The sequence below is a fragment of the Anoplophora glabripennis genome, unplaced genomic scaffold, assembly GCF_000390285.2.
Source record: "Anoplophora glabripennis isolate ALB-LARVAE unplaced genomic scaffold, Agla_2.0 scaffold719, whole genome shotgun sequence".
NCBI classification, from domain to species: domain Eukaryota; kingdom Metazoa; phylum Arthropoda; class Insecta; order Coleoptera; family Cerambycidae; genus Anoplophora; species Anoplophora glabripennis.
The window spans coordinates 165,299-192,672 of NW_019416803.1; the positions used below are offsets into that span (position 1 = coordinate 165,299).

The 27,374-nt window shown below is 33.9% G+C and overlaps 2 protein-coding genes across 4 annotated transcripts in view; one reads left to right on the forward strand and one right to left on the reverse strand.

Annotated features, from left to right (window-relative positions):
- The window catches only part of LOC108913639 (vacuolar protein sorting-associated protein 13), a 108,843-nt gene extending 105,257 nt beyond the window's left edge, over positions 1-3,586 (reverse strand). The window contains exons 1-6 of one of the 2 annotated variants that reach the window (XM_018719214.2): positions 3,534-3,586; positions 3,068-3,441; positions 2,928-3,014; positions 2,671-2,868; positions 2,394-2,614; positions 2,197-2,335 (exon numbers count right to left, since the gene is read on the reverse strand). In XM_018719214.2, the coding sequence (XP_018574730.1) occupies positions 2,197-2,335; positions 2,394-2,614; positions 2,671-2,868; positions 2,928-3,014; positions 3,068-3,167 (745 nt within the window). In that variant the 5' untranslated portion in view covers positions 3,168-3,441; positions 3,534-3,586. The other variant, XM_018719215.2, reaches the window with a different exon arrangement.
- A 2,399-nt stretch (positions 3,587-5,985) lies between these two features.
- The window catches only part of LOC108913640 (ATP-dependent Clp protease ATP-binding subunit clpX-like, mitochondrial), a 34,166-nt gene continuing 12,777 nt past the window's right edge, over positions 5,986-27,374 (forward strand). The window contains exons 1-5 of one of the 2 annotated variants that reach the window (XM_018719217.1): positions 5,986-6,380; positions 21,728-22,134; positions 22,758-22,884; positions 22,997-23,179; positions 25,212-25,448. In XM_018719217.1, coding sequence (XP_018574733.1) covers positions 6,305-6,380; positions 21,728-22,134; positions 22,758-22,884; positions 22,997-23,179; positions 25,212-25,448 — 1,030 coding nt within the window. In that variant the 5' untranslated portion in view covers positions 5,986-6,304. The remainder of the gene's footprint in view (positions 6,381-21,727; positions 22,135-22,757; positions 22,885-22,996; positions 23,180-25,211; positions 25,449-27,374) is intronic. The other variant, XM_018719218.1, reaches the window with a different exon arrangement.

The following is a 27,374-nucleotide window of genomic DNA, read 5'->3' on the forward strand; positions in this document are numbered from 1 at the left end:
CTCTTATAAACGAATTGAAATATACAGGGTAGGAAAGTACCGATGGTCTATCTGAAGTTACGTGAGAGCGATAAAGTAAGCCATAGAAATCCATGCGATAGAGAAGGATGGCTATAATGAAGGCGTCTCTTAGTCACCGCCCGTTTCGCCCTTCCACTTCTTATTTGTGGAAGGGCGAAATGGACGTTGACTATTAGACGCCTTCATTATAGCCATCCTTGTCTATCACATGGATTTCTATGGCTTACTTTATCGCTCTCACGTAGCTTCCGATAGACCATCAGTACTTTCCTACACTGTAGAGTTACCCATCAGGAATCGCCATTATCAATATCTCGGAAAGTACTGATCCGAAAAATCTGAAAATTTGGCAATCTTGCAAAGGCTGTAGGGCCAACACAGCTAAAATATTTACAAAACTTTATGGTACTTCCGGTTATACTGGAAGTCAACATTAACTTTATTTTAAATAGAACACCCTCTACATATTGTATTATTACATTTTAGGATTCTATGTGAAATTTGAGGGTTACTGTATTTCCTATACCTAGGAGTTATAGATTTTGAGATATTAATTTTTAAAGAAAAAATTTGACATTGAGAAGCTACTCTTTTCAGGAGTGTGATATCAAGTGGAATTTGACCTGTAAAGGTAACATTAAATTATGGCATACCAATAAATTAAAACATTTAATACTAGGTGTTTCATTTCTGTTGTTATATTTTGATATCTTCAAACAACTATAATATAGTTAACTTAAATGGAACACCCTGTATTTTTTTACTCTGTTGTATGCAGAATAAAATTTTTCCTTTCAAGCCATATAAGCATTGTTAGGGTTGCCGTTACTACTTTTAGAGATATTTGCAATTTTCAATTTTTTGGACAATTTTTGTAGTATCAGACCTGTTATCAAATTGGCCATGACCAGAAACACTACAAAAACAATTAATTAAAATATATGTTGTGTCTGTAATAGTTTTTGACTAAACCTTAAATAAAAATGCCCGGGGATAATTTAAATTATACTAATGAAGATTATTTTAATTTGTTTGTTATTTATGAACAATGTGGCAAAAGTAATTTCAAGAACATGTAGATAATTTGCTGCTTGTTCCATTTAAAATAAGAGTTAATGTCGGCATCTGGTATAACCGGAAGTGCTATAAAGTTCTAAATATTTTAACTGTGTTGGCCCTACTGCCGTTGCTAGTTTGCCAAATATTTATTGGATGAGTTCTTTCCGAGATATCAATAGTGGGACACCCTGTATAGGCTTAAGAGTAGAGATGAGAAATTCGGCTCATTCTGTTGACCTAGTTAACTGGGTTCTGAGTTAAGGAGAAAATAAGAAATAAAAAAAGAAACTTTAACACCCTGTAACTTTTTTTTGCAACATTTTTCGTTAAAGCAAGTCTGGTTAAATCACACCATTTAGGTTCTACATTATACCTCTGAAGTATGTAACATTCTTTAGGTGACACCCTGTATATTTAAAAGATGAAAATTCGTCTAGATGTGAAAATAAAGTTTTTACATTTTCATATTTCTTACGCTTGTAAACATATAAATATTCTAAAGTAAATAGATGCGTTAATTTTACACATTGTACAAGGTTAAAAATAACATGATTAGCAGTGATTAAAAATCACATTAGAGGTAATGTAGACTATCGCAACATGAGTCATCCTCAATAAGGCTAACAGTGTGAAAATACATACAAGTATTTAGCTCAACTGTAAAGGCAAGTAATAAACAAGGTTACGGCCTAATTTTATTAATATTACATTTTCTTTATTGCCAGTTTTTATTTTGTTTATCATTGGCAAACATCTATAATTAAATCAAACCATACAGATTTAATATAGAATAGATTTCAGGTTTTTTTATAAGGTCTCTTAAATAACTGAATGTGAATAATGATGATGTCACCCGCCTGTCATTCATGGAGATTTATTATTTATAAACTAGAAACAATGAATGCACACAGATAACAGGAATTGATGTAATACTGTTTTGAAGGTACAAAAATAAAAAATTTATCACATAATCAGAACAAAATTGATTTTAAACACAGAATAAACAAATTCGTCCACGTTATCAGGTTATTTTTAATCATTGCACTAATTTTAAAATTAAAATATTTTAAAAAATAAATATTTAATACTGATATATGAGCAGATTTTATATCTTACCATATTCAAAGTTAGCAAGTGTATTATCTTTGGAAGAAATGGATTGCTTCAAAAATGTTGTCATCGAAACTGTACTCTCATCTCCATATATTTTAGAATTGCAATTCCAATACACGGCTAAAGCTTCTAAACCAACAATCTACAAAGAACAATAAATTGTAAATTCACTCAAGAAATTAAAATAGATTAATGTCTACCTTGTATATTTTCACCGTATCACTAGCAATAGCTTTTTGCCAGTTAGCATCTGTGCTTTCAATAAGTAAAGTATGTAGTGACAACCCACATGCGAAGGGCACATCCGGATTGGTAACTTTGTCTTCATATCTGATGTGGATGTTTGTTACTTTCAACTGAACATTTTTTATGATGGTGGTAATCAGTTTTTCTATAAAAGTAGCATCTGGTTTTGGCTTACCTGAAATTTATATAAGAATTAATTCAATTAAAGACAATGTCCTATACATTTTCAACCTTTTTCCGCTTCAGCCTTTTTTGCTACTTCAATATTTTCTAATTCTTTTTTCTTTGCATCAAATTTGTTTTTTTCTTCTTTAACTGGATCATATTTAACTTGCTGGTTTGGTGCTGCCAGAAGTAGAATATTGTCCACCTCTATCACCCATGGAGAAGTATACAAACTTTTCCAAGGTATTTTTAGTAAAAGTTTGCCTAAAACACATTTTGTGGAGTAATATTTAAAAGATAAAAATTAGTAAAGTAGTATTTACCTATAGATCCATATACTGTCTGTATAGGTAAATCCAGTTCATCTAAAGCAGAAGGCTTTATTATCAAATTTCTTAATTCCACATCACCTAAAAATAGTGTTTTTGTTATGGAAGAAAAATTTGTAAATTAAAATAGGTACCTCCCCATATTCCAACAGACAGCTGTTTTGCATCTAAATTTTCCACAAAATCTCCCAAAAACTTATTTAAAACAGCAGATAAAGTGCTTTCAAAAACCATCTCTACTTCATTTATTTATCTATAAACTAAACTGAATGTTTAACCAGACAGTTGCATATTTTTAAATGGGGTCTATTATTGATGATGACATCATAACAAGGTTATCTTCGGAAATACGTTGTATAATTTGACCTTTAATAAAAACTTCTTCGTGAGGAACTTACAAGTTATGTTTAATTATTGTTAATGCCGGTAAATTGTAATCACAAAAAATTTTCACTGTAGTTTTAACTCTTACTGTTGACGTCTGACATTGATATTTGAAATTGAAACACTGAAAACAATAAAAATCATTAGACTAGAACAACCAATAATAATCATTAGCCACCACAAAACAGAGATATAGAGTGGGGAGAATGCTCTTACAATCTGCGCGAGCGGCTAATAACCTCAAGCTTTATATGTTTTGTGCCTCAGAGTAATGTCTGAGCTAATAACAATCGTCGCCATTTTGAACATCATAGTTGCCAACACAGATAAATTTTAAGGAAATTTAAATAGGAACAGGGAGAGGCAAATTTAAAATGCAATACCAAAAATAAAAATTCAAATTATATGAGCAACATTTTTGAATTTAATAGGTTTTTTTCAGAAATTGGTAAATATCTAAAAAAAAAAAATCTATTTTGAAATATAAAGATAAACTAGTATAAACAAATAATAATGATTTTGCATATTTTATTTATTGATGATTAAATAATATTAACTTAGTTGTTTTCGTATTAGATGTCCCTGAATTTTTTTAGTAGATTTGCCTAAATTAAAAAATCTTATTCGCATATATGCAGAAACAATACTTTTCGTTAGAATTAATAAATGTGCTCTATTAAACTAAAGAACATAGTTCTGCTGCACAATTATAAATTTGTTGTACCACAGAAGCAACAAATACAATCATGAAATCCTTTTCATGTGGCAATTTATTTTCAGTGAATACTAAAAGTTGTCTTATTGCGCTAATTCTGAATATTTTTTTAAAATTTTATCAGGTGATATACTGAAATAATGTAACATGTAAGCTAAGTAATATAGTTATTGGTTGGGGTTGGAGACAAAATACATGTAACGCGTATAACTCGCATAACCTAATTACTGTTTTTTCTATGATGTACATACCTATAACTATGTTCGGTTTGAAAAAACTTTATACGTTTTCTCCTTGTGCTGCTATCAGTACTTATAGAAGTATCTTGACTAGATAACAATTCACCAAAATAATAATATACACTGCCAGGGAAAATAATATTTATTTAAAACAATTAGTATTAACAAAACATAAAATTACCAATGGTTCTGGTTAAGCTTAGAACGCTCTGCCGTATCATCTAATGACATCAATGAAGCAAATGGAGCATTATTTTGTATAGGATGTAATGTTTCAACTGAACTTGTGGATGGAGCGTCGGCTTTATTAGTTAAAAAGACTTCTAAATTTGGAACTGCATCAGGCTTTAGGCGAATTTGACTTCCAGCATTCAGAAAATCTTTTTTTATTTCTCTGACCATTTAAAATCGTGATCAAGTCTCAGACTTTCTACCCATTTTATAAACACCCCTCGGAAAGCAATAGTTGTTGCAAGAAATAAATTCATAAAACCACTCTTACCGATGAAATGTAATTCCTTTTGGTTTAAAACGCCTTATGTTAAAAAGCACTCCTTCACAGCATGCGACATAACAAAAACAATAAAGGATAAATGTTTTCCTTAGTGTGGAAACGATGTAATGAATATTAAAAAACGTCCACAGCGCCAATTTGCCGCTCCAGGCGTAAATTATACGTATATAAACAAATAGTAACTAAAAAATAATTCACGAAACATAACCTTGCTCACTTCTCAAAAATCAAAACAAAACAAATTCATGTTCATAGACAATAAGGGTTTTTTGGCGAGCCAAACCACATCAAACCCGGTTAGCTCGAGTTTGATTGTGTTAAGAGTTTGAGTTAACATTTGACAGAACTCGCAAAAATTCTTTTAGTTTGGATATCTAATCAATAATAAAATTACCGTAACCTATAATCTATGATAGTGCTCGTAGCTCAAGTTGTTTGATTATTTCTTATATACTACAATTGTTATTCCTAATCTGAAATGCACATCCCTGAAATAACGTTAATGTATAGACGGTTATTAAATCAAAATGGGTTTACCTTTTCACAAATAACTATTCCCACGTAAATGTATCGTCTAAAAGGAAGTTAATAAAGATCTATACAGTGCAATATAGAATATGCATATCTACGATTAAAGTTATTTGGATCCTCGATTACTATTTTTTTATTATCAATTTTAAATATTACTTTGTATTTTTTGCAAAGTTAATCCATTATCAAATTTTTTTATTTACAACTTATACCTATCCAAACCTCTAAAAAAAACGAAGTAGTGACTAGGTACGATGGTACGAAACAGAAAATAAATAAACAAAGATAGAAATATTAACTTAATATCCAAACCAACCCACAAGTCCGGTTTGATGGTTAGGCAAACTCTGCCAAACCGGGTTAACTACATTTCTCGCCAAAACGTCTAACCTCAACAAACTATAGTTAACCGGGTTAGCGGTTTTCTCGCCAAAAAACCCTTAATGACAGTTCATGTTCAAAATCGCGGCACTGTTAGTGTCCCTCGAAAATAGGATGCGCAGAAGTCAATGAGCTTTCTCCCTACTCTATATCTCTGGTTTATAGAGTATACTCAAAGCTGCCACCTAGGAAACAATAGGTCAATTATTCTCTAAGAAATTGAAGGTACCTGAGTAATTATCTAGATGTCTCTCAAAACTGTTAACTGTCAAATATACAAGTAAACATCTTAACAATCAGTTGTTATGGCTGACTGACTGATTAAAGTTTGTCAAATCAGTTACCAAAATTCTAGTGATTACTCTACAGCTCCATTCAAGAAATCGTCTAAAATTTTCACACAAAGTTTACACAGTCAAAAGTTGCAGTGTTAGTTCAACAGTATCTCCATGTCCACTTTTATATTGTTTAATTGCGTCATGTCATTAGAACCTTGACTTATGAAGGTTTCGGAGAATTAAAAAAGATTACGTTTGATTAATCTTATTGCCAAATATCATTGACATCAGTGTGTATATGTAAACAAAATAGTTAAAGAGGCGAAAATATGAGCAGCGTAAGGTGCAGTTTGGCATCCGCCGGCAAGTATGCCTTTGCGGCAAGAAACACCAAGTTGCAACATGGTAAGTGCACTATTTTTTTACCAGAGGCACAAATAAAGAAATCAGTTATTCAAGTGTGAATTTGTCGTAAATTATCTTAAAAAGTACAAGCGAAAGTTTCGACTTTCATTTTCTGTACGTTTGTTTAAGTCGTTGACAAACAAAAAGACATATCTGTACCTTCTTAATATAATATCTCTACATTTTTTTTATTTCAATTTGGCACCTGCAATACTTATGCGACTCCCTACTCCAATCCCCTACGCAGTAAAATCAGAATAAACACGTTAATGCCGTTAATAAAAATTTTTTAGATTCGAAACGTGGCAGTTCTCTCGTACGAGATAACTATTTTTACATGCTGATTTAGATAAAAAAGAGGTAATTAATGTGATAACTACATCGACCCGCGAATTGACTAATCATAATCAAGATCATTTTTTATTTTCCTAATAGATAATTTTCTGTTTAGGCACATGTGGTATTTGTCTGTGTTTGCTTGTATGTAGTTATAGTTGTGTTTCATATACAGGGTGGGCCACCAGTAACGCCTCGGTCGCTAGTGACCAAACGGCAAATGTTACAGAAACCTGTATAGGTGGGTATGTGTAGGTTGACCTCGATAAAGACAAGTGGATACATCTTACAAAAATATCGATAAAAAACGAAACGGCACAAATATCTCCAAAACCGTTAGAGATAGGTATAAAAAACCTATACACAATTTGAAAGAGTTTTAAATTTCCCAACTCCCAAAGTAAAAATATACTGGGTGTTCCATTTAAAATAACCAAGTTATTGCTGTTTAAAGTTGAGAGAAGTATTCAGCAGTTTTTTGAACACCCTGTATAATACTAAGTGACCACAAATATAACAATTTATAACTTCAAGGATCTAAAATAGACCCTCCAAAGCTGCTTCCTTAAAATTATTTTTTTATTGCTAATATTAAATTTCTACGCTAAGCCTGCATTTTCACTAAAATTGAAATATCTCACAAACAATAGGTCCTAGGTATGCAGAACCTTTAATAAAATTCACCTATTTTTTTACGGTGTTTTTAAAAATGCATTAAAATACAGGGTGTTCCATTTAAAAAACATAACTTTGATATGGTACGCTTTTCCTGGGCACCCTGTATATTTCAAAATATTTTTAAAATGTAGCCGTAATCAACCTACACATACCCACTTAAACAGGTTTCTATAACATTTGCCGTTTGGTCACTAGCGACCGAGGCGTTACTGGTGGCCCACCCTGTATTTAATTTCGAAAATTTATATTTGAAATTATTATTTTTTTAGTGTTAAACGATGTAAAGAGGCTGATAAAAGTGATCAGCTTCATATTTACTTAAAAAATGTTATTACCCTTTTTTTTCAAAAGGCAGTATAATTTTTTTTCAATATTTAAATGATTTAATTAATTTTGTTTCACCCTATTCTGCAATGTGCTTCGATTGCTTAAAATACATCCTAAAAACCTGTATATTTTAAGACCTACCTACTGTATATACTTAATTTTTTCAAAATTCTAAGCCCAATACGAATTTACTTATACTTAAGTATCGATTTTTGAACATTTGTGTTCGCAACTTTTTTTAAACCGAAATTTAATAACACGACGTTATTCCACACCCTGAAGTAATCATGTTTCTCCAATGCAATGCAAATAACAATACAGTGTACAATGTAAACTGATAAAATTTATTCCTTTAAATTATTATTGGTGGGTCACTCAGTGGCAGTGACATTTATTCGGTCTAATATGACGACATAATGGGCCTTGCAGCAAAACAAATTCATCAGGTCTAGGTCGTTTTCTATGGCACCGGTTGCTTCATCATTAGATGTGTTATGAATTTTTTCAGTAATAAAAATAATAACAATCACAAGGGTTACATGTTACTAAACTTGCTATTGCTTTATAAATTCGTGGTAGAAACCGAAATGTTTTCTGTATTATTGATTTGATTAGTATATGTAAGTAAAATTGAATAAATTTCACACGTTCTTTTGACAAGAAGTAGAATTTAAAAAATTTATTGCTTTTCTCTTCAAGTATACTTATTGTTAAATTGTTAAAAAGTTGTTCATGATGTATTAATATCTTGTGACAGCACCCGTCGATATTGTATCACATTATTAATAATACAGAACAATGGCCTAGTCATGTTATCTATTATCATATACATATACTGGAAACATAACTCTAAGAAAAAAAAATTGATGATGGTTTCTCGCAACCGAAACGTTGCAATGAAAATCTAAATAAATATACAGTGAAATTCCTTGAAAAAACTTGAAAAAGAGTTTTCAGATTTTAAAAAATTCCTCTAAATAAAAAATATACAGACGGTTTTCGAAATCGCTACATTTCCTTTATTTCAAAATATGTATGTAACTCAAAAAGTGCTAGGACCGGTCTGCAAGCACCATTAAGTTAGCAACAGAACTGTTTAAAACTTTCCTCATTTAACCATTTTCCTATTTCTTATAGTTTCCAAAATACCAATACATGCATCACCAAAATGGTCCATACTGTACAGAATTCAAAACTGTAGAGGAGATAAGCTATAAATTTTTTTCTAAAAATTCTTTGTTGAGGAAATAGTAGATGTTGAATTTCCGATGAAAAAATCTAATTTTTTTAACCATCTTCCAAGACATTTTTTCGGAAACTGAAAAATATAGGGTTTATATATTTTTTATACAGGGTGTTTATTAAGTACTTGTACAAACTTTAAAGGGTGAATCTTTGACTAATTTTAAGATAAACAGTTCATATGAACATGGGCCGGTTTGGTTGGTTGGTCTTGAGATACACAGCGTCCAAAAAAAATTTTGTTTGGTATTTTAATTAAGCATATTTTTGTTTTTGCGATTTTTCTTCTAATTTTATAGTATGTAATTTGTAAAGTGATAGTGTAATATAGCACATGACTCTTTCACTTGTTTTTCGAAAACTTTTAATGGTTCAACTTAGAAAATTCCAACACAGGTTTAACTTTAAACCCATTTTTATACAAAACGGCTGCTTTCAGCGACAAATGCTATGAGTCCTTCTGTGCGTAAAAAGGAATGGAGAAAACTTGGGTATGTTTAGGCAAAAATGACATCCAGTGCGATAAAAAAAAGTTATGGTTATTTAAATCCAGGTACAACATTGTATGTGGCGACCTTTAACATTAAACAAAAAACTAAGTACTTAAATATTTGAGTTTCTCATCATCAATACCCCCAGTTTCCCGAATTTCATCAAATGCCATGTTATTGAACAAAAATATAATCAAAATAAAATAAAAATTTTCTGGACACCCTGTTTCTCAAGAACCGTTGTGAACCCATATTCACATTATGAACTTTTTATCTTAAAATTAGTCAAAGATTCACTTTTTAAAGTTTATACAAGTACTTAATAAACACCCTGTATAGTTCATAATCTGAGTTTCACAGTAATAAATTGTATATAGTGGCGAAGATATAGGCGTGACAACTCCCTTTCGTTCAGAAGAATTTTGACGGCCCTGATTTAAACAAAATACAGTTTTTTGATAACTTTTAAGAAGAAAAAAAATATTCTAATCATTTGTAATGTGTTCCGTTTTCAAATTATTATCTTACAAGGATCGAATAATTCTAAAACAGAACACATCGAGGAAAAGTTGGAAGAGTACTTTTATTTTCCAAATGGAATCAACAATTAAAAAAAATTATGCCAAATTTTTTTAAAATCGGCTTTTCAACTACTGAACTGCAGTGATTTATCAGGTTTAACACTCGGTACTACAGATTCATTACTACAGATCATAGACAGTATAATAAATTTCAAGTTTCTTGAAAAAGCGATTTAGGAGATATTTCTAAACAGTTAAACATTTTTTGGGCTTTATCTATCTCCTCAATGAAACATTTGAAGATTGTTGGTTCATCTTTGGAAATACAATCTCTTAATACAAGATTCAAACAAATTAAAACATTTATTAGATTTTTTTGGAAAAAATTTTTCAATTTGTATTAGTTTATAACACTTTTAAAATAGAGCAAAACATATTTAAACAAGTTAGAACTGAAAATATGTCCAAATTAAGTAATATGTACTTCGTACTTTGACAGGACTCCGCTTTTATTAACTTGTTTATAGACACGTTGAATGGTGAAATAAGGTGATAATCGCAGTAACAAATTTTTGTATCTGTGTCGAAGTCGAAATAGAATGAAAGAGAAAGAAAGTAAGCAGTACGAGATATGTGAGCATATTGCATTTATTATTCGCATCCAATTTGCACTATTTGCAGATTCGCGGCAAACATACAATTTATGATATTTTATGTTATTGACATATTTTTTATATAAATAATTTCAGTAGGTTTGGTGGAATGCCTTTAACTTCGAAAAATAAGGTGTTAATCGCAGTAACAAATTTTTGTATCTGTGTCGAAGTCGAAATAGAATGAAAGAGAAAGAAAGTAAGCAGTACGAGATATGTGAGCAAATTGCATTTATTATTCGCGTCTCATTCTCCAATTTGAACTATTTGCAGATTCGCGGCAAACATACAATTTATGATATTTTTGATGTTATTGACATATTTTTTATATAAATAATTTCAGTAGGTTTGGAATACTGTTCTGTCAACAGTCGTGTGGGCAATTTTATGTAAAAACAGTCCATATTTAAAAAGATAATTGTTAATTATTATAATAAAAATATTTATTTTCTGTATCCTTTGAGAGAAAAAGGTATGAATTTAATCAACATTTATATCTCGATCTATATGCTATACTTATATTTGCCCGCGATGAGTTTTTCATTAAATAAAAAGTAAATTTTACTCAATTGTAGAAATTCAAAATATTTTTAAATTTCCATTATCTAAAATTTATTTACCATCAATGAGAATAATATATTAATTGACTACACACGGCACTATGAGACTATACCGATTGCTACATACAATTGCAAATAAGTACAAATTAAAAAACCTAAATAAAATCTAGGAAAAGTTTTTATCCAATAACTGTTGTACATTTACAGACATTTATAAAATATTTAATGTGTGCATTTTATTGCAATATAAATTTAAATTCCGTGCGAAATTAAATTTTAAATCACATTTTAAATTCGTTTACAAAATGCCAAACGAGAAATTTTACACGGTGACATCTTTGAAATCCGTAGATTGACGCGCTTTTAAGCGAGTGATTCCAAAAAGCTTTCTAAACCGGTGCGCTTTTAAGCGAGTGATTCCAAAAAGCTTTCTAAACCTGTTTAACCCTCGGTTTAACCATTTCAACAATACAACTATAACTTTATATGGGCAACATCTCCCTATATAAATTAAAAAAGTTGTTTTGACAAATGTCGTCAGAGCCATATAATGTTAATAATATTGCTTAATTGATATTTTGGTATTTAATTTGGTATTGGTATAAATTACTATTACAAGTATCTTTGCAAACGAGAAAACCTCTAATTTGTGACTCATTATCCAATCTGGCAATGATGGTTTTCTCCTATTTATTTCAATTGTCGAAAAAATCATAGTGACCTCTAATGAAGGATGCAATATCATTGCAGTAGGATCATTGAATTTATAGAATCCTACCTAAAATAACGTAGCTTATAAAACCAATGGCAGAAATCATTGATTATGTAATCTACTGTTGTGGATTTACATTAACCATACACCTTCTGACGACATAGCGCCACGTTGGGCGCCATGTGGATTTTTATTGGTCGCTTGGATTGGCCTATGGATATTATCCCTTAGCATGTCGAGAGTGTCATACAAGTACGAGTACTCGTACATTAGTATGTACGAGTGTACATACTTCCCCCAGAAACGCAGCGGTGTCGCACACGCAAGTGCGGCTCTCAGTACATTGTTGTTAATAGAGCAGTGCACACGTACTGTGTTTTGTCGCCGGAAAAAGCGAAATGGCCTGCAATTTTGAGAATTTAGACATAGAATTGTTTATTGATGCACTGCAAAAGCATCCTCAAATTTGGAATGTCTTATTCATTGGAGGATTACCATGACAGAACTAAAAAGAGAAATGCACGGGTTATTATTGGGCGTTAAACTTATCTGGATTGTCTCGTACAATTAGATCCAAAAACGATGTAACAAATCTTGTGAGCCGTAAGTCAGTATATGGATATATCCAATAGAGTCTGCTTATCTTCCAAATATACGTTTTGTACACAAGAAAAGAAAAAAAAATGCAGTTTTTTTGCCGACAACAACATCAATCTCTGACGACAGAATGCGCACTAGCGTCATCTCGCCGCCTAGTGCCTAGTGCGTATCTGATTTTGCGGCAGCCGCTCCGGTACCGCTACGGCACCGCGGGGCAAAAGAACGCATGTGTGTACCGGCTCTTAGGTCTGGTAATTTTTGGCGTTTTGAAAACTGCTTTTTTATGTCGGGGTGCTTGAAAATGATTTTGGTCATTACTGACCCTGAGGTTGTTTTTGGGTAAAAATTTAAAGTTTCTACCGATTTAAGTGCTCTCTCGCTCTTCTCGCACCATAAATATTAAAAAATATATATGTTTAAAAATTAACATTCTATTTTTTTACGGTTTAAGGTAACTAGGTACCCCATTGAAGTTATTTGTATAAATTAAACAACGCGTTTTAGAGAACTGTTATGGTTTTTGTGATATCGTTCAAGAAAACACCCTGTATATATTGGATAAGATCATTTTTCATTCATATATTATTTTATATGTACCTATTAACAATTCTAAATTACTGTTGAGACGATGCCTATTCAAATATCTTATGTGAAACCGTAATACATTATGCATAATATGTATTTGTATCACATAACAATTTTACGAATTTGTCTCCGAAATTTAGAACCTGAATTTGTCGAGCCTTGTCGACCTTCAAAGGTTTTGGTCAAGTGATCACTCGGTGAAGAAATCTGGGTCAGACATTTTTTATACACTACTAACGCATAATCGTAATATATTTTTTTCAACTATGCAGTAAGATACTTAAATTTTTACATGTTAAGTACATATATGCCCAAACTTGGATTTCTATATCACTCGGTGTAAATAAGAATATATTAAGATTCGATTAAGATGCAGAAATATTTATAAAACAATTTAATATTAAAATTGATTATAGTTTTAGGCAATTTAAAGACGCAGCACAAGATGTGCCAGTTTTAAATAATTTAACGGAAAGTGTAACATATCAAGAATTACCCCTTGGGGAAAAAATAATATTAAATATTTTAAAAATTCAGCTTCATATTTTGAGGTAAGATGTCACATATGAAGGACTAGCTCACCTTGGCTTTTGGACTACATAAAAAAAAATAAAAACTGAATTTTTTAAAAGATTGATTGAATGATTTACACTGGGAGCTAGTACTCGATGTAAGACACCTTGGCACCTTGCTTCAATATATGAAGCTAGCAAACGGCCTTCCAGGACTTTAAATTATCGGCAAATTAAAAAAGGATCACTTTCATTTTTTTAAGGTATAATCCCCAAGCCAAGGGGATAATTTTTGCAGGGGAGCTAGTCCTTAATGTATAACGCAAAATATAAAGCTGGCACACGACTTCCTTTACGCTTTTGAATTAGTGCCAACTTTTTAAATAATTATATTTTTAATTTTTTTGAGGGTGTAGTCCTAAGCTAAGGATATTATTTTCACAGAGGAACTAAGTAGTTCTTCGACACCTTGCCTCAAAATAAGAAAGGGACACACGACTTGCTTTTCGCTTAAATTATAGTAGTCTTTGAAAAAAAATCACTTTAGTGTAATCCCAAAGCCAAGGGGATGATTTTATGATGGAAGGTATAAAAAAAATAATTCTTGATGTGTTATACCTTCCATTAAATTATTTAACTGGCACGCGTTGTGCTTTTAAATTTTTAAAAAAAGATTTAAATATTATTTATTTGTTTATATGTTTTTGTACGTAAGTTTAACTATTTGGGTGCCAAATTTTGGTTGCTAATTTCAACCAAATTATTCCATCGACGTGATAGAGAAACCTCTGTAAAACAGCGGATTTCATATTTCAGTAGTTTTATTGGTGAATGCTAATCGAATGCTATATTTTTAAATATGGTAGCAAATTATCAAACAATGCATGGGAAATTCCATGTTAATTTATTGTTGTCTAGTCATGTCAGATATGCATATTGCGTGTGCCTTTGTTGTCCAGTATTTTGAAGGACTTGATAACGCAATAATTGACTAACAAAAAAATTACTCACTTTGTTCTGTAGTATGTTCTATGTTGCAGGTTTCAGGTTTGTTTATGCATTAATTTTTTTTATGTTACATTATAAAGTTATTAGATTAGGGCTGTCAACCTGAATTTCGATGGATCATTTGAGTTACGCGCCGCGTGGTGCTGTACCGAAAGTAGCCTTTCGATCTGTTCCCGGAGCATCTGTATATGGTGTCCGACGGAGCGTTTTGTCCTGGCTTTTCTTTTACCAACACTGCCAGGGGCACCTATCACCTACTTGGTGATAAGGGGGTTTCCAGTAGGCTCCTGCGTATCCTTGTTGACCAGGAAGGGCCGACATAACTAGATGGCTCTGAGACCTTTGCTCTTCCTCCATTGATGAGAGGGTGTGATGCTTAGGAACAGTGGTTCACGCTCTAATATTGTAGTTCAAGAATGGTGGTAAACACTGCACTTACTTAGAGTTCAAATTTTCGGATTTCAGCTGACCCTGATAAAGTTCTAGTTTTCACTATGTTTTATGTTCTTATGGTCATAACACTGCGAGTTGAGGACTGTGGTGTGTCTTGTAAGCTTGAAGAACTTATACTTACACCGCCTCCGTGGATTGCTAGTGTATGGTAGCTTTAGGAGCTGGGTATCTTTGTAATCTTGAATAGCAAGTGCGATCGTTGACTCGATTTTTGGGAGATAATCAATCTAACAAGGGTTGTTTTGATTTTTTGGAGGGTAAAGGACCCCGCACAAAATATATGGAAAATGGTCTTTCGGTAAATCTTGCTGAAATTTTGCAGAGAGGTATGTTTCAGCTTGCTGAACAAAAGTCTCAATGACACCAAGATCAAAAAACCTCACCCAAGGCCATTGTGCGGCTAGAAATATACAAAAAAGGTATTTCGTTGAATCTTGCTAAACACATTTGATCTACAATGGAAAACCCAAAGCGGTCTGGTCCTTATAGGGTTTTTGGGGTGGCTGATAACGATGAGTAGGTCAGTTAAGCTCCATCACATCAGTTTCAACGTCATTTAAAGGTCATTGCAAGGTTATTTGAAGGTCAAGTAGAGAAATAACCGTAAAAAAAATCTGAAAAAATTCATACGTATGTTTTCGAGGTCCCTAATCACGAAACCGTAGTTCGGGTGACCCCGCAACGACTTCCAGGGGTCATTCAAGATCATGCCAAGATCATTTTGAAGGTCAAGTAGAGAACTGATCGTCGAAAAAATCTGGAAAAATGCACAAATATGGTTCCGAGGTCACCGTAGGTGACCATCGGACATATTGAACCTTGACCATATTTGACCCTGGGTGGTCACCCAGGGTCAAAAAGTTGGTGTCTAGGTCTTTTGTGTTTGTCGGTCACGTCGGTACGTAGTCAACGGCTTGCCTGATGAGGGGATTGTCATGTCTAGCGGCTACGTCAAACCGTTTCTCCGCGTTTTGTCTTATTGTCTGTGTAGCGTTTGTGTATTGTAAGTCTCGTAGTATGTCAGTGTTTCTTACGTACCAGGGCGCGTCGGTGGCCGTGCGGAGGGCTATGTTTTCCACAGCCTGTAATGACTTTAAGTGGCTTTTTGCCGCGTGACCCCACGCCGTGGAGGCGTAGGTTAGCTGCGGTTGAAGTACCACCTTGATAAGCGTTCGCTTATTCCTTAAACTGAGGGTGTTTCCACCTTTGAGTAAGGGATAGAGCCTAGCCCTGGTGGTCTTCGCTCGCGCTACCGTCTCCACGATGTGCAGTTTCCACGTAAGACGCTGGTCCATCGTCACGCCCAGGTATCGTGTTTGTCTATTCCAGGAGATGGGTTCCTGGATTAGTGTCAGTCTGTCGAGGTTTTGTGGGATTTTTCGTTTGGTAAAAAGGATAGCCGAACTTTTGTTGGGATTAATTTTGACTTTCCACCTGTTGCACCAGGTTTCAAGTTGGTCTAAGGAGTTTTGGAGGAGGGAGATGGAATATCTAGGATCTACGGATTGGGATGTGATTGTCAGGTCGTCGGCGTATAAGTATATGTTGGTGTTGGGGGGATATGGGATGTCGGAGTTGTAAATGGTGTATAGGTGTGGGGACAGGACGGTGCCCTGGGGGACACCGGCCTCCATGGGACGGGTGGTGGAAAGGGAATCTTGGATTTGGATGCGGAATTTTCGGTGGTGTAGTTAGGACTTTATGAGTTTGGTAAAGGATATGGGATATTGGTTGGTGAGCATTTTCATCAGCAGGCCTTCATGCCAAACCGTATCGAAGGCCTTTGCGACGTCCAGGAAGACAGCACCAGTGTACTGTCCCCTGTTGAAGGCCGCCGTGATGTGCTCGGTAAGGCGAAGGATTTGGAGTTCAGTGGAGTGATTGGGTCGGAAGGCGAACTGCTCGTCTGGAATGACTTGCAGTTCTTGGGAGTGGGGGAAGATATGGAAGAATGAATATTTGCATAACCTGCAGCAAAGGTCTAAATGGAAGTTCCAATCAGATGTCTCTTCCCTAATATGATCATTAGTTTTTCTTAAGGAAGATAATTCACCACCACAACAGTGGCCCAAGGGCAGAATAACAGCGATCCATCCAGGGCATGACAATATAGTGAGGGTAGTGAGTGTCAAGACACCTAGTGGTGTAGTGAAACATGCACTGGGGAGGGTTTGCGTGCTACAATTAAACTCAAATTAAGTACGTGGCTTCATCTCCTTTATTGAAAGGGAACCTTTCAAGGGGGGCGGCATGTTCCGCCACGCGCCATAAGGTTCCGTCCAACCCCCCTTCTTCATTGTTTTGAGGTGTGGGACGAAAGCGAGGGTGTGGGCACACAAGCCCTACACTACACAGATGAGTTTCGGTTAGTGTTAAGAGACCTTGTGAGAAATTATTATAAGTCATTAAATAAGTGAAAAATCAAGCCAAAGGCTTCATTAACAAAATCAATCAGTGCCCCGTAATCATCCTGTCTGCCAGGGCGGGCAAAAAGAGACATCAGAAGGTGCGTCGTGCACAATCAAACATTCTTATTAAGCGTAAAATTTAAAATTTGGCGCAAATAATTCACACTAGAGAATGCGAATATGTACTAATATTCGGAACATCGATAATAAAAATAAACAAACAACGAGTTTGAAGCTTTTAATTTTAATAAATGTCCTTTAAATATTTTTTGGTATCTATACAGTGCATTTTCGATGTCATGGGTATCACGGTTATTATAATCGGACGTTGAATAAGTTCTCACTGTGTTCCAATAGATGGCATTACCAGAATTGCAAGCGTGTAGTTTAAGATGGTAACACACGTGTTACACAAATAATATAAGCAAGCTTGAACTTCAGTGTATATTATTTTGTCGAAGTGTAAACGGTTTTTGTTTTGATAATGTTAAACATGTCGAATTTCGTGCCGAACAAATAGCGGGGAGTTTTATTGTACCTACTATTTTATTCAAAATATCTGTAGTTGAAGCACACATAATTTTTGTTGAGACTTACGGTTACCATGTTCTATCGCAAACAACATGCAGAGATTAGACGCTTAAAAAATAATGGTTTTGAAGAATATAAAGAACGCTCTGATGCACCGAAACGGTTTGAAGATGAGGAACTGCAGGCATTACTTCATGAAGACTCATGTCAGACGCTAATTGAACTTGCAGAACGTTTGAAAGCATTAATAATGCAAAAGCTAGGACATTGGATGACATATATACGAGTTGAAGCCGAGATACGTGTCACGGCGTCTTTGTACTTGTGAACAGCTGCGTCAACGGCAGAAAAGTAAAGTTTTTTGCATCGTTTCGTACAATAACTGGTGATGAAAAATACTACTCATAAGTCTAAAGCAAGCCCGGTCATGCGCCAACATCGTCGGCAAACCGAATACAACCATCACGGGAGATCGCTATCGACTACAATTGATGCGTTTGATCCGGGAATTGAAGGAAAAACGACCGCTATATGAGTAGAGACACGACAAAGTGATTTTGCAGCATGGCAACGGTCGGCCACATATTGCAATACCCGCGAAAACGTAGGAACATGCTTGGAAACTTGTGACAGTTAATAGCGCTAGTCAGGCCCGGTCTGGCTCATTCGGGGGTCGTCGGGAAAAATGGAAATCGGGGCTTATTTGGTTTTGTCTGTTATTAGGGTGCATATCGACTCTCCCAAGGAAAACTGTCGTATCTCAAATTTGGTTATACTGAGACAATTGCATTTGGATAGTGTTCTGAATTAATCGTTCATCTTTAACAAAGTAATTATTGTTTAGGTCTTAATTAATTATTGATGATCTAAATAAAATAGTTTAGGATAAGAAAAAAATGGATTTTGAATGAGTTACTACAGTTTTCGTGGACAAAATTTTTATTGAGAAACTACTTGCTACACTAATAAGGTACAGAAAAATTAAACATTTTCTATTTTTAGATAAAAAAATAATTGTTAATAATCAATAATGACATATAAGGAAAATTTATTACGATTCAGAGTCAGAGTCATCTTCTTGGTCAATATTACTTTCTTTCTGGTGGTCAGTTGTAAGGGAGTTGTAAAATCCATGATACTTACATCGGTGGTAAAAAATTAGCCTTACAAAGACCCAATAGACCGCTTAATTTTTTACCATCAATTGGCAGCAAACCTTGATACAATCTTGGAAATTGATATTCTTCGTGTTTGCGTGTATTTTTTGTTTGTAAGTCTAGTTCTTTATGATTTTCTCCAAAATTATCCACAAAAAATACTTTATTGTGAGACTTTGGATTGCAGTGGATTTCTCTGATTTTGCTAAATTTTACAGCCTCTCCAGTAATATATTTTTTCCAGTTTTGTTTCTTTATCATTGGTTTGAAAGTTACAAAATCTTCTTGAGACATTTCTTTTACTTTGTACTGTGGGGCAGTCATTTTGGCCATTTTTATTATACTAATCCACTGATCAGGACTGTCAGGAGTGCATCTAGCAAGATCTAGAGTGACGTTTTTTGCAACTTCAATCACAGCATGTGTCCAATTTTAAGAAAACGGTGTGTTATTGCCAAATCCAAAGTCATTGATGCATAAGCAAACATCGCAAAAACAAAATGATTACGGTTTTGACCACCGCAATTGTCGGCATAAAGAATAACCTTTCGTATGCCATTTTCTTTAACACTTTTTAAAAAGATCCATGAACAACTTCCAATTTCATCCGGTCCTTTCTTCGATATTGCTCATACCATACATAGCAATAGCTTTGATTGCTGCCTAAATCATAAATTGTAAAGTTGTATGCTGCGATTTTACTTTTATAATAAAAATCGGACTTCTGACTTGGGCGTTACTAACACCTTCTGCAAATCAAACCAAGCTGTTATTAGAGATTTATCAATTTTCGAAAATTCTTTATCAATGTCTTTCAGATTTGGAACAGCGATTTTGTTTAAATTATAATTAATATAATCATCTTCTATTTTTTCTGTTCTCTTCTTGGGATCTGTATTCTTATAGGCACTACACACGGAACACTGATCTTTTTTGGCTTGAAAGCTATATTAAATTTCAAATTAAGAGTAGCCCTGTATTGTCTGAGTGGAAAAATGGCTTTTCTAGCTTCTTCATTTATTATTTTGTTGCATTTATACCTGCAAGCTTCTTTACAAGGTGATTTCATTACCTTTGCAAAAATAAGTTTGGCTTTACGATTTTTATGTAATAAAAATTTCATTCAAGTTTTAATTTATAAATTGATTCTGTCTCACTCAGGGAGCGTGCAATGCGCAAACGCGGCAGGCATGACAGAAGCTATTTACATGTTATCATCTGGATCGAGCTTGCAAGGCACTCTCCCATCTATTTGCAGCTCAAATTAAAGTTTATTAGTTATTTCAAGCACCATCTTTAAAATATTAAAAATATATTTTTAATATACTTACCCTTGCAGTACTTATTCCGTTTTTACATAATTTTTTTAACAGAAAAAAACTCATTGTGATAGGTGACTTTGAATCGTCCTTTCTCCGGCTCCAGTACAATCTACGAATATCTATTTGCAGTTCAAATTAAAGCTCATTTCAAGCGCTATGCCGCTATCTGTAGGAATATAAGTATACTTACCACTGCAGTACTCATGCCGTCTTCACAGATTTTATTTACGCTATAGCTCTATAGGCTACGTTCAAACTATTATTGGTTTTAAAATTATATAAAATTATATTAATATAGGTAATAAATTTAAACCTATCGACCCAGGATACAGGATACAGGAAATCAATAATAGTTTGGACATAGTCCGAGGGCTTTAAAAAATTTTAAAGCTCTCGGTTATTATTCATATTCTCATTTTTTCTTCCGAGCACATAACTTATACGGCTATAGGGTAAAGGGTTATTATAAGGTTAAAAGACTTACAGTTTGGGAGATATTAATTTCTCTCGTTTTTCCTCCAAACCCACGGCTTATAAATAAAGGAGTTATTTAGTTTAAAGGCCTTACGGTTTGGAATATATATTTATTTCTCTCTTTATTTCCTGTAGGTACACTGTTTATAGGGGTATAGGGCAAAATAATAAAATTTATGTTATTTTTTTGACCTGGGAAAATCCTATTTCTATAAAAGATTCAATTTTCATTTTTACGTTCTTCTTTTTTCTTTTCAATTTAAGGTGGCTATATCTCAAGAATTTATAAAAAAATTTCTTATACTTTTGGCGCCTCATTAGTCGTTGGAGGGCCTATCTTCCAAAATAAGTCGGGTTTTGCTGACTGCCCGACCTGGCCTGGCACTAGTAACATAATTGATGAAGATTAGAAACAGAAGTGGTTCCAAATAAGACCCTTGTGGTACACGAGAGGTTCATATATAATTGAAGAATATTCTTTATGTTCTACAAATTATTTACGGTGACACAGATATGAGTTAAACAACGAAATTAAAATACTAGAAAATTCAGATACCTTTAATTTGTTTAATAATGGCTATGGATCAATTTGGTCTAGTGTTTTTTTTTGAATATCCGTTATAATCAATATTAACTTGATCTAGCCCGAGTTAAGCAACATAGGTTAGTAACAGTAGATCTTTTTTCTAAAAATCTGTGCTGGTCACAAACTATTAAACAAATTTTTATACCCTTTAATCCGAAAGCTAGGTATTTATATTATTTCTGATGTTTCAGGAGTACTATCAGCCATCTACACCACCAAAAGCCAGCCTCACAAGGGTATTTCTACCAGTGTGATTCTTCTAAAAACTATCGGTGCCGGGGATCCTCCCACCGGCGCTCAGCCCCCTCCTCCGCCTCCGACCAAAGATTCGGGAAGTGGGGGCGGCAAAAATAAAAACACCCTGTCCTGTCCGAAGTGCGGTGACCCCTGCACCCACGTAGAGACTTTCGTCAGCTCTACAAGATTCGTGAAATGTGAAAAATGTCACCATTTCTTTGTAGTGTTGAGTGAGGTGGATAGTAAGAAGAAGATCGGAGTCGACGAGAAGACCGGACAGTATAGGAAGCCGCCCCCGCCGCCCAAGAAGATCTACGATTATTTAAACAAGCACGTGGTGGGGCAGGAGTATGCTAAGAAGGTCTGTTCGTACTTTATTTCTTTTATTAGTAGTAAGTGCTACAAATGTATTTTTTTCAATTCAAAGTATGCTGAAACGTGCAAGCTGAACGTTTTGCGACATATTTATGTTTAACTACAGCAGAGTTAGCTGTACAAGAATATATTAAATATTTCATTTTTACAATTAAAAATAAATTAAAGAGATGTAATAATAAATGTAATCTTAATGTTTCTGTTAGCTGTAAAGCTGTAGTAGTTGGCATACTTCACTTCTTTTATGCAATTGAAAATATTTGTGGGTATCTCATAATTTACATACCAAACTTCATCTGTATATTCTATAAAGATATAAAACGTTTTAATAAACACGGGCCCGAAATTCTTAAATCTTCCTAATGAAGTTTTTACTCGATAACTCTGATTGTGAAACTTGTAGGAATAAATAAATGATTTTTTATTCGAAAATAAGAAAAAAAAGTTCTAATAAACACAGGTTCATTTTAGAGGTGTACAATAAAGGGCCTGTAGCTGTCATAGGAAGCATTTGTGGACCTGTACCTTTTTGAACTTTTTTCGCATAGTGATGAAGTTTGGCAGGTTAATTATGGGACACCCTGTATGCACGTTTAACGTTTTCTTCAGGTATTATCCGTGGCTGTGTACAATCATTACAAAAGGATATACAACAACAACCCCAATCAGGCAAACAATTCGAGACAAGAGATGGCAGTAATGGAACAAGGTCCACATCAAAATATCACCCACAGAGGTAAGTTTTTTTAAATCTTCTCGTTTTACTTCATTGGTATGAAGTTATTATGAATTTGATGTTTTGTATTCCTAACCGTTAGTTTTTATAATCTTGTAACAACAATGTGCAGATCAACTACATATCGCAGGTTTGGGACATGCGGCGATGGGTTTGAATTTCGGAGGTAATACGGACGGGGGAATTGGTGCAATGAGGTCTTCTCAGGCCACGGGGTCTGATATATTAGATAAGACTTCACACGAGCTGAAATTAGAGAAAAGCAATATCCTACTCCTGGGACCTACGGGATCAGGTGAGATCAAAATGTGGGCAGTAACGAGTTGTTTAGATAGATCATTGTGAAAAAGAGAAGACAGTTACAAAATTTTTCCTAAACTTTTTCAAAAAATATTTTTATGGGGAATATATATGTATATTTTAAATTATATTTCTTCTTGTTTTTCTTATGACACTTCAATATTTAAAAACCACAAGAAAAGGAGGTTTGTCACCAAGTATTAGTTTTGGTATCGACAAATTTTAATAAAGATCTCAGTTTATTTATGAAATTATATTAAATCAGTCTCTAACAGCATTATAATTAAAAATGATCGATTACACAGGCACTCAAAAATATATTTTTTTCATATACTTTTTAACCCCCCTATATTTTCATCCACTGAAGACTATGGAGCCATCGGAAATTTATTTGTGGTTTCTGTAATGGAAAGAGTATGGCGGCTCAAAGAGAGTATTGACAACGTTTCTAATTCTTGAAACAATTGCTGAAAAAGTGGAAATTAATTGGTTTGTTCTGCAAGAATAATGACTGTGTTTGGCAGGCAGCACAGATTTTTAATGATGGATCGGTTGCAAACAGAAAGCATCAACGTGAACAGGTTGTATGTAATGAAGGTATCAGGTCCTGGGTCGCATCGCAATGGAACCAAATTTGAGTCTCAGGAAATTTGCAAGTACTTCAAGAATTTTTGTACCTAGTTGCCGCCGAATCTTAAAACAGCCATACAAAATTAATTAGATACAAGAAATTAATGAAGACGATCCTGATCGCCGTTTGCAGTTCTGTGAAGAAATGAGTGATCGTGCTCGAAGGAATCCAAATTTTTTGTACTCAGTTTGTTTTTTCTATGAATGTATGTTCCAACTGGATGGTCGAGTCAATCGTCATATATGCCGGTACTGGAGTGATGAAAATCCACGCATGTTTCATGAAACTCATATGCTGCATCCGAGGAAATTGTATGTTTGGGCGGGCACTCGATGAACGCAGAGGTTTAATTGAGTGACCTCCCAGATCGCCAGATCTAACTTTTTCTATGGGGCGTTTCGTCGACGAATTGTCGAAGAATGTCGTCAGCTAACGCCCGAAGTCCTATGAAATGTTCGTTCAGAAGTGGAACAAAGATTTTATTATTGTATGGAAGGGAAACCAAATTAAACATTTAATAACATTCTTTCATACATTCATATTTTCTCTTATTTCTTAAGTGAAGTCATATCCGAACCAAAATTTAAAAAGTCGTATGTCGTCGTGAGCAGAATTGAAAAAGCTTTAAAATGAAGTGTCACTAAACATAGGGTGCCATTTAAAGTTCAGGGATATTTTACCCTCCTTCTTAAGGGGTAGCTTCCAAGACACTAAAACTTATGCCATTACATGTCCTCCTTCAAAATAAAATTGACGTATCAGGTTTTCTTTGTTTTTTTTTTAATTCCGATATTTTCCAGGTGGGAAGTTTTAATTGGAACACCCTATATATGTTTTTTCATTTTTTACGTCATATTCTCATAGTAAAAATTTGTGAAAAAAAAGATGAAATTGGATGTTGCCCACCTTGAGATCTCGAAAAGAGTTACATATTTTTATTTGAAATCAATTAATCCATTTTTTTTTTCTTCAAAATAATTTTGTATATGATAAAAAAACATCAGTCGAGTATGAAAAAAAATATTTTGCACATAATATATGTGCAACCATTTTCGAGATCGCAGTGTTGGCAACCTTTATTCTAATCTTTAATTATGCAAATTCAATCGGAAATTTTTTCGTAATGAAAGTTCTTTGTGTAAGCAGAGAAATAACCTTAATTTTCACCTGTCGCACTGTTTTTTACCATTTATCGTATTGATATTCTTCATTTTTTCAAACACGAATATTGGCTAGCCCTGCGGCCTTTCTACAATGGAGTTGTTTCCATAAAAAAACTTAGATGTTTGTCAACTAGACGGCGGTGTCAACTGACTTTACGATATGTTGTAATATACCTCCTTTTCTCCTGTGGTCTTCGTTTCACCCAGAATAATTCTAAATGTTATTCTTATAGGTAAAACTCTCTTAGCTCAAACCATAGCTCAGTGCTTAGATGTGCCTTTTGCAATTTGTGATTGTACCACCCTAACCCAGGCGGGCTATGTTGGAGAGGACATAGAAAGTGTTATCGGAAAGTTATTACAGGATGCTAGTTATAGTGTGGAACGGGCCCAGGTGGGGATTGTTTTCCTAGATGAGGTAGACAAAATCGGTGCCGTGCCCGGGATACACCAGCTCAGGGATGTTGGAGGTAAGATGCTGCAAAGAAACGCAACCAAAATATAATTTTCTTAGCGTAATCGTGACTTTTATTCTCGTAACAGACATAATCATGATTTTTAACTGGAATTGGAATAATCCCAACTGTTTAGAGTGGCATTAGAATAACTGAAATTGTTTATGTAAAGATTAGCGCAATATGGCTGTTCTATGTAGAGATTTAGATTAGATTTAGGTTTGGGAAGTGTGCCGGTCTAGAAATAAGTCTTGTACCCTTTATCTGCCTATATGGAAATACATTGACTGGACACACACAGGTAAAGGCACATCTTGAAATAATTCAGGCAAAGTGTTTTTGTACAAAATCTAAATAATTTTCACGTTACGTTCAAGGTGGAAGAAAGAATGGCCCGATAAGCATGCCGGCAACAAACTCAGCGTAAATACTTGATAAAAATCTTTTCTGAAAATGTGTTTCTTGTCACACAACAACATAGGAGTTATAGAAATTGCTCATTCCATCTCATGTATGTGAATTAATTTATAATTCAATTTCGCGTAAATGTTATTTTGTCTGTAGGCAAAATAAATTTTGTGAAAATTTGATGTTGGTATGCTTGTCTTTTCTACTAATGTTATGGATAAAATTGTTCCTGTCTTATTATTGTCCTTACGATACTGTAGGCAGGCCATTCCACATTCCATCTTAATTTATTAAGGATTTCGGACAATACAAGTCTTCCGGAATATTTTCTTTGTTACTCTTCTTTTAAACATCTTGAGTCACGACACCTTTGAACTATATACAGGGTGTATCCTCTACCGACAAACAGCAGGCACATGTAGAGGATCTTAAAATATGCCGATTTGTTATGTAACGTTTTTTCTGGGATGTACCGTTGAAGAGATATTGGCCGTAGAGCAACCAAATTTGGTACATGATTTGCGTTTATTGTTATCTTTAATTGGTAAAAATATATATTTGTTGGAAACCCAATAAGGGCTGGACTAGGGGTAGGGCACCCTTAAAATGATATCTATTTTTTATCAGTATGCCAATTATTAAATAGTTTTACCAGTATTACAGGAAATTTAATTTTAAAAATTTTACTTTTACAAATTTTTCGATATTTTGAGAAAATCGGGATTTTGTGAAACAGCTTCATTACTGATTCGGACAAAAAGTAAAGTATGCAGTTTTAAGACTAGTAGGCTATGATTTCTTGTGTTATTTTTGACTTTTACAAAGCAGTATCAAGAAAAAGGAACCTTATAAACAAAACATTAACAAATTCAATTTTAACCACGTGTAAAATAAACAAATTTTTTTAAGGAGGTTCGATACATCTCTTGCGGAGCAGGCGTTGCAGGAGGGTAGCCTATGCCTATACACGGTAGTTTCTTTGTAGTACCAACTTTACTTAAACAAATTTGAGCGAACTAAATATAATATATACGAATGAAATTTATACAACACATGTCGAGGGTTTCCTGCCAAAAGGACGTATCCACAAAAAGTGACATTTTGGGTTTATGAGCTAACTTTGATACCCAATACCATAAGTTTGTTGCGACAAAAGGTCGAATCTATCTCACCAATAATAACAGTGTCCTCGATATTAGCTTGCATATACATATTTTTCGTGTTTAATGCACGGCAATTAACTTTTTATTTGAATAAAAGTGTCTATTTATTCATTAAGAGCTTGTAAAATTATGGATGAAATCTTGAGTCAACTGTCATTACTGTCAACTGTGCTTTGCGCGTATTCTGTAAATATGTATGAATGAACATCCAAGATACAAAGGAAAAATAATGACTGAAAAGCAATATAAAATGTGTATGAAGCAGAATGTCGATTGATGAGAAAAAAGTAAAATGTACAAAGTGAGACGTCGCTTATCATATTGAAGATTATGACAGAACATCTATACTGTTCGTTTTGCAAAGAAATCC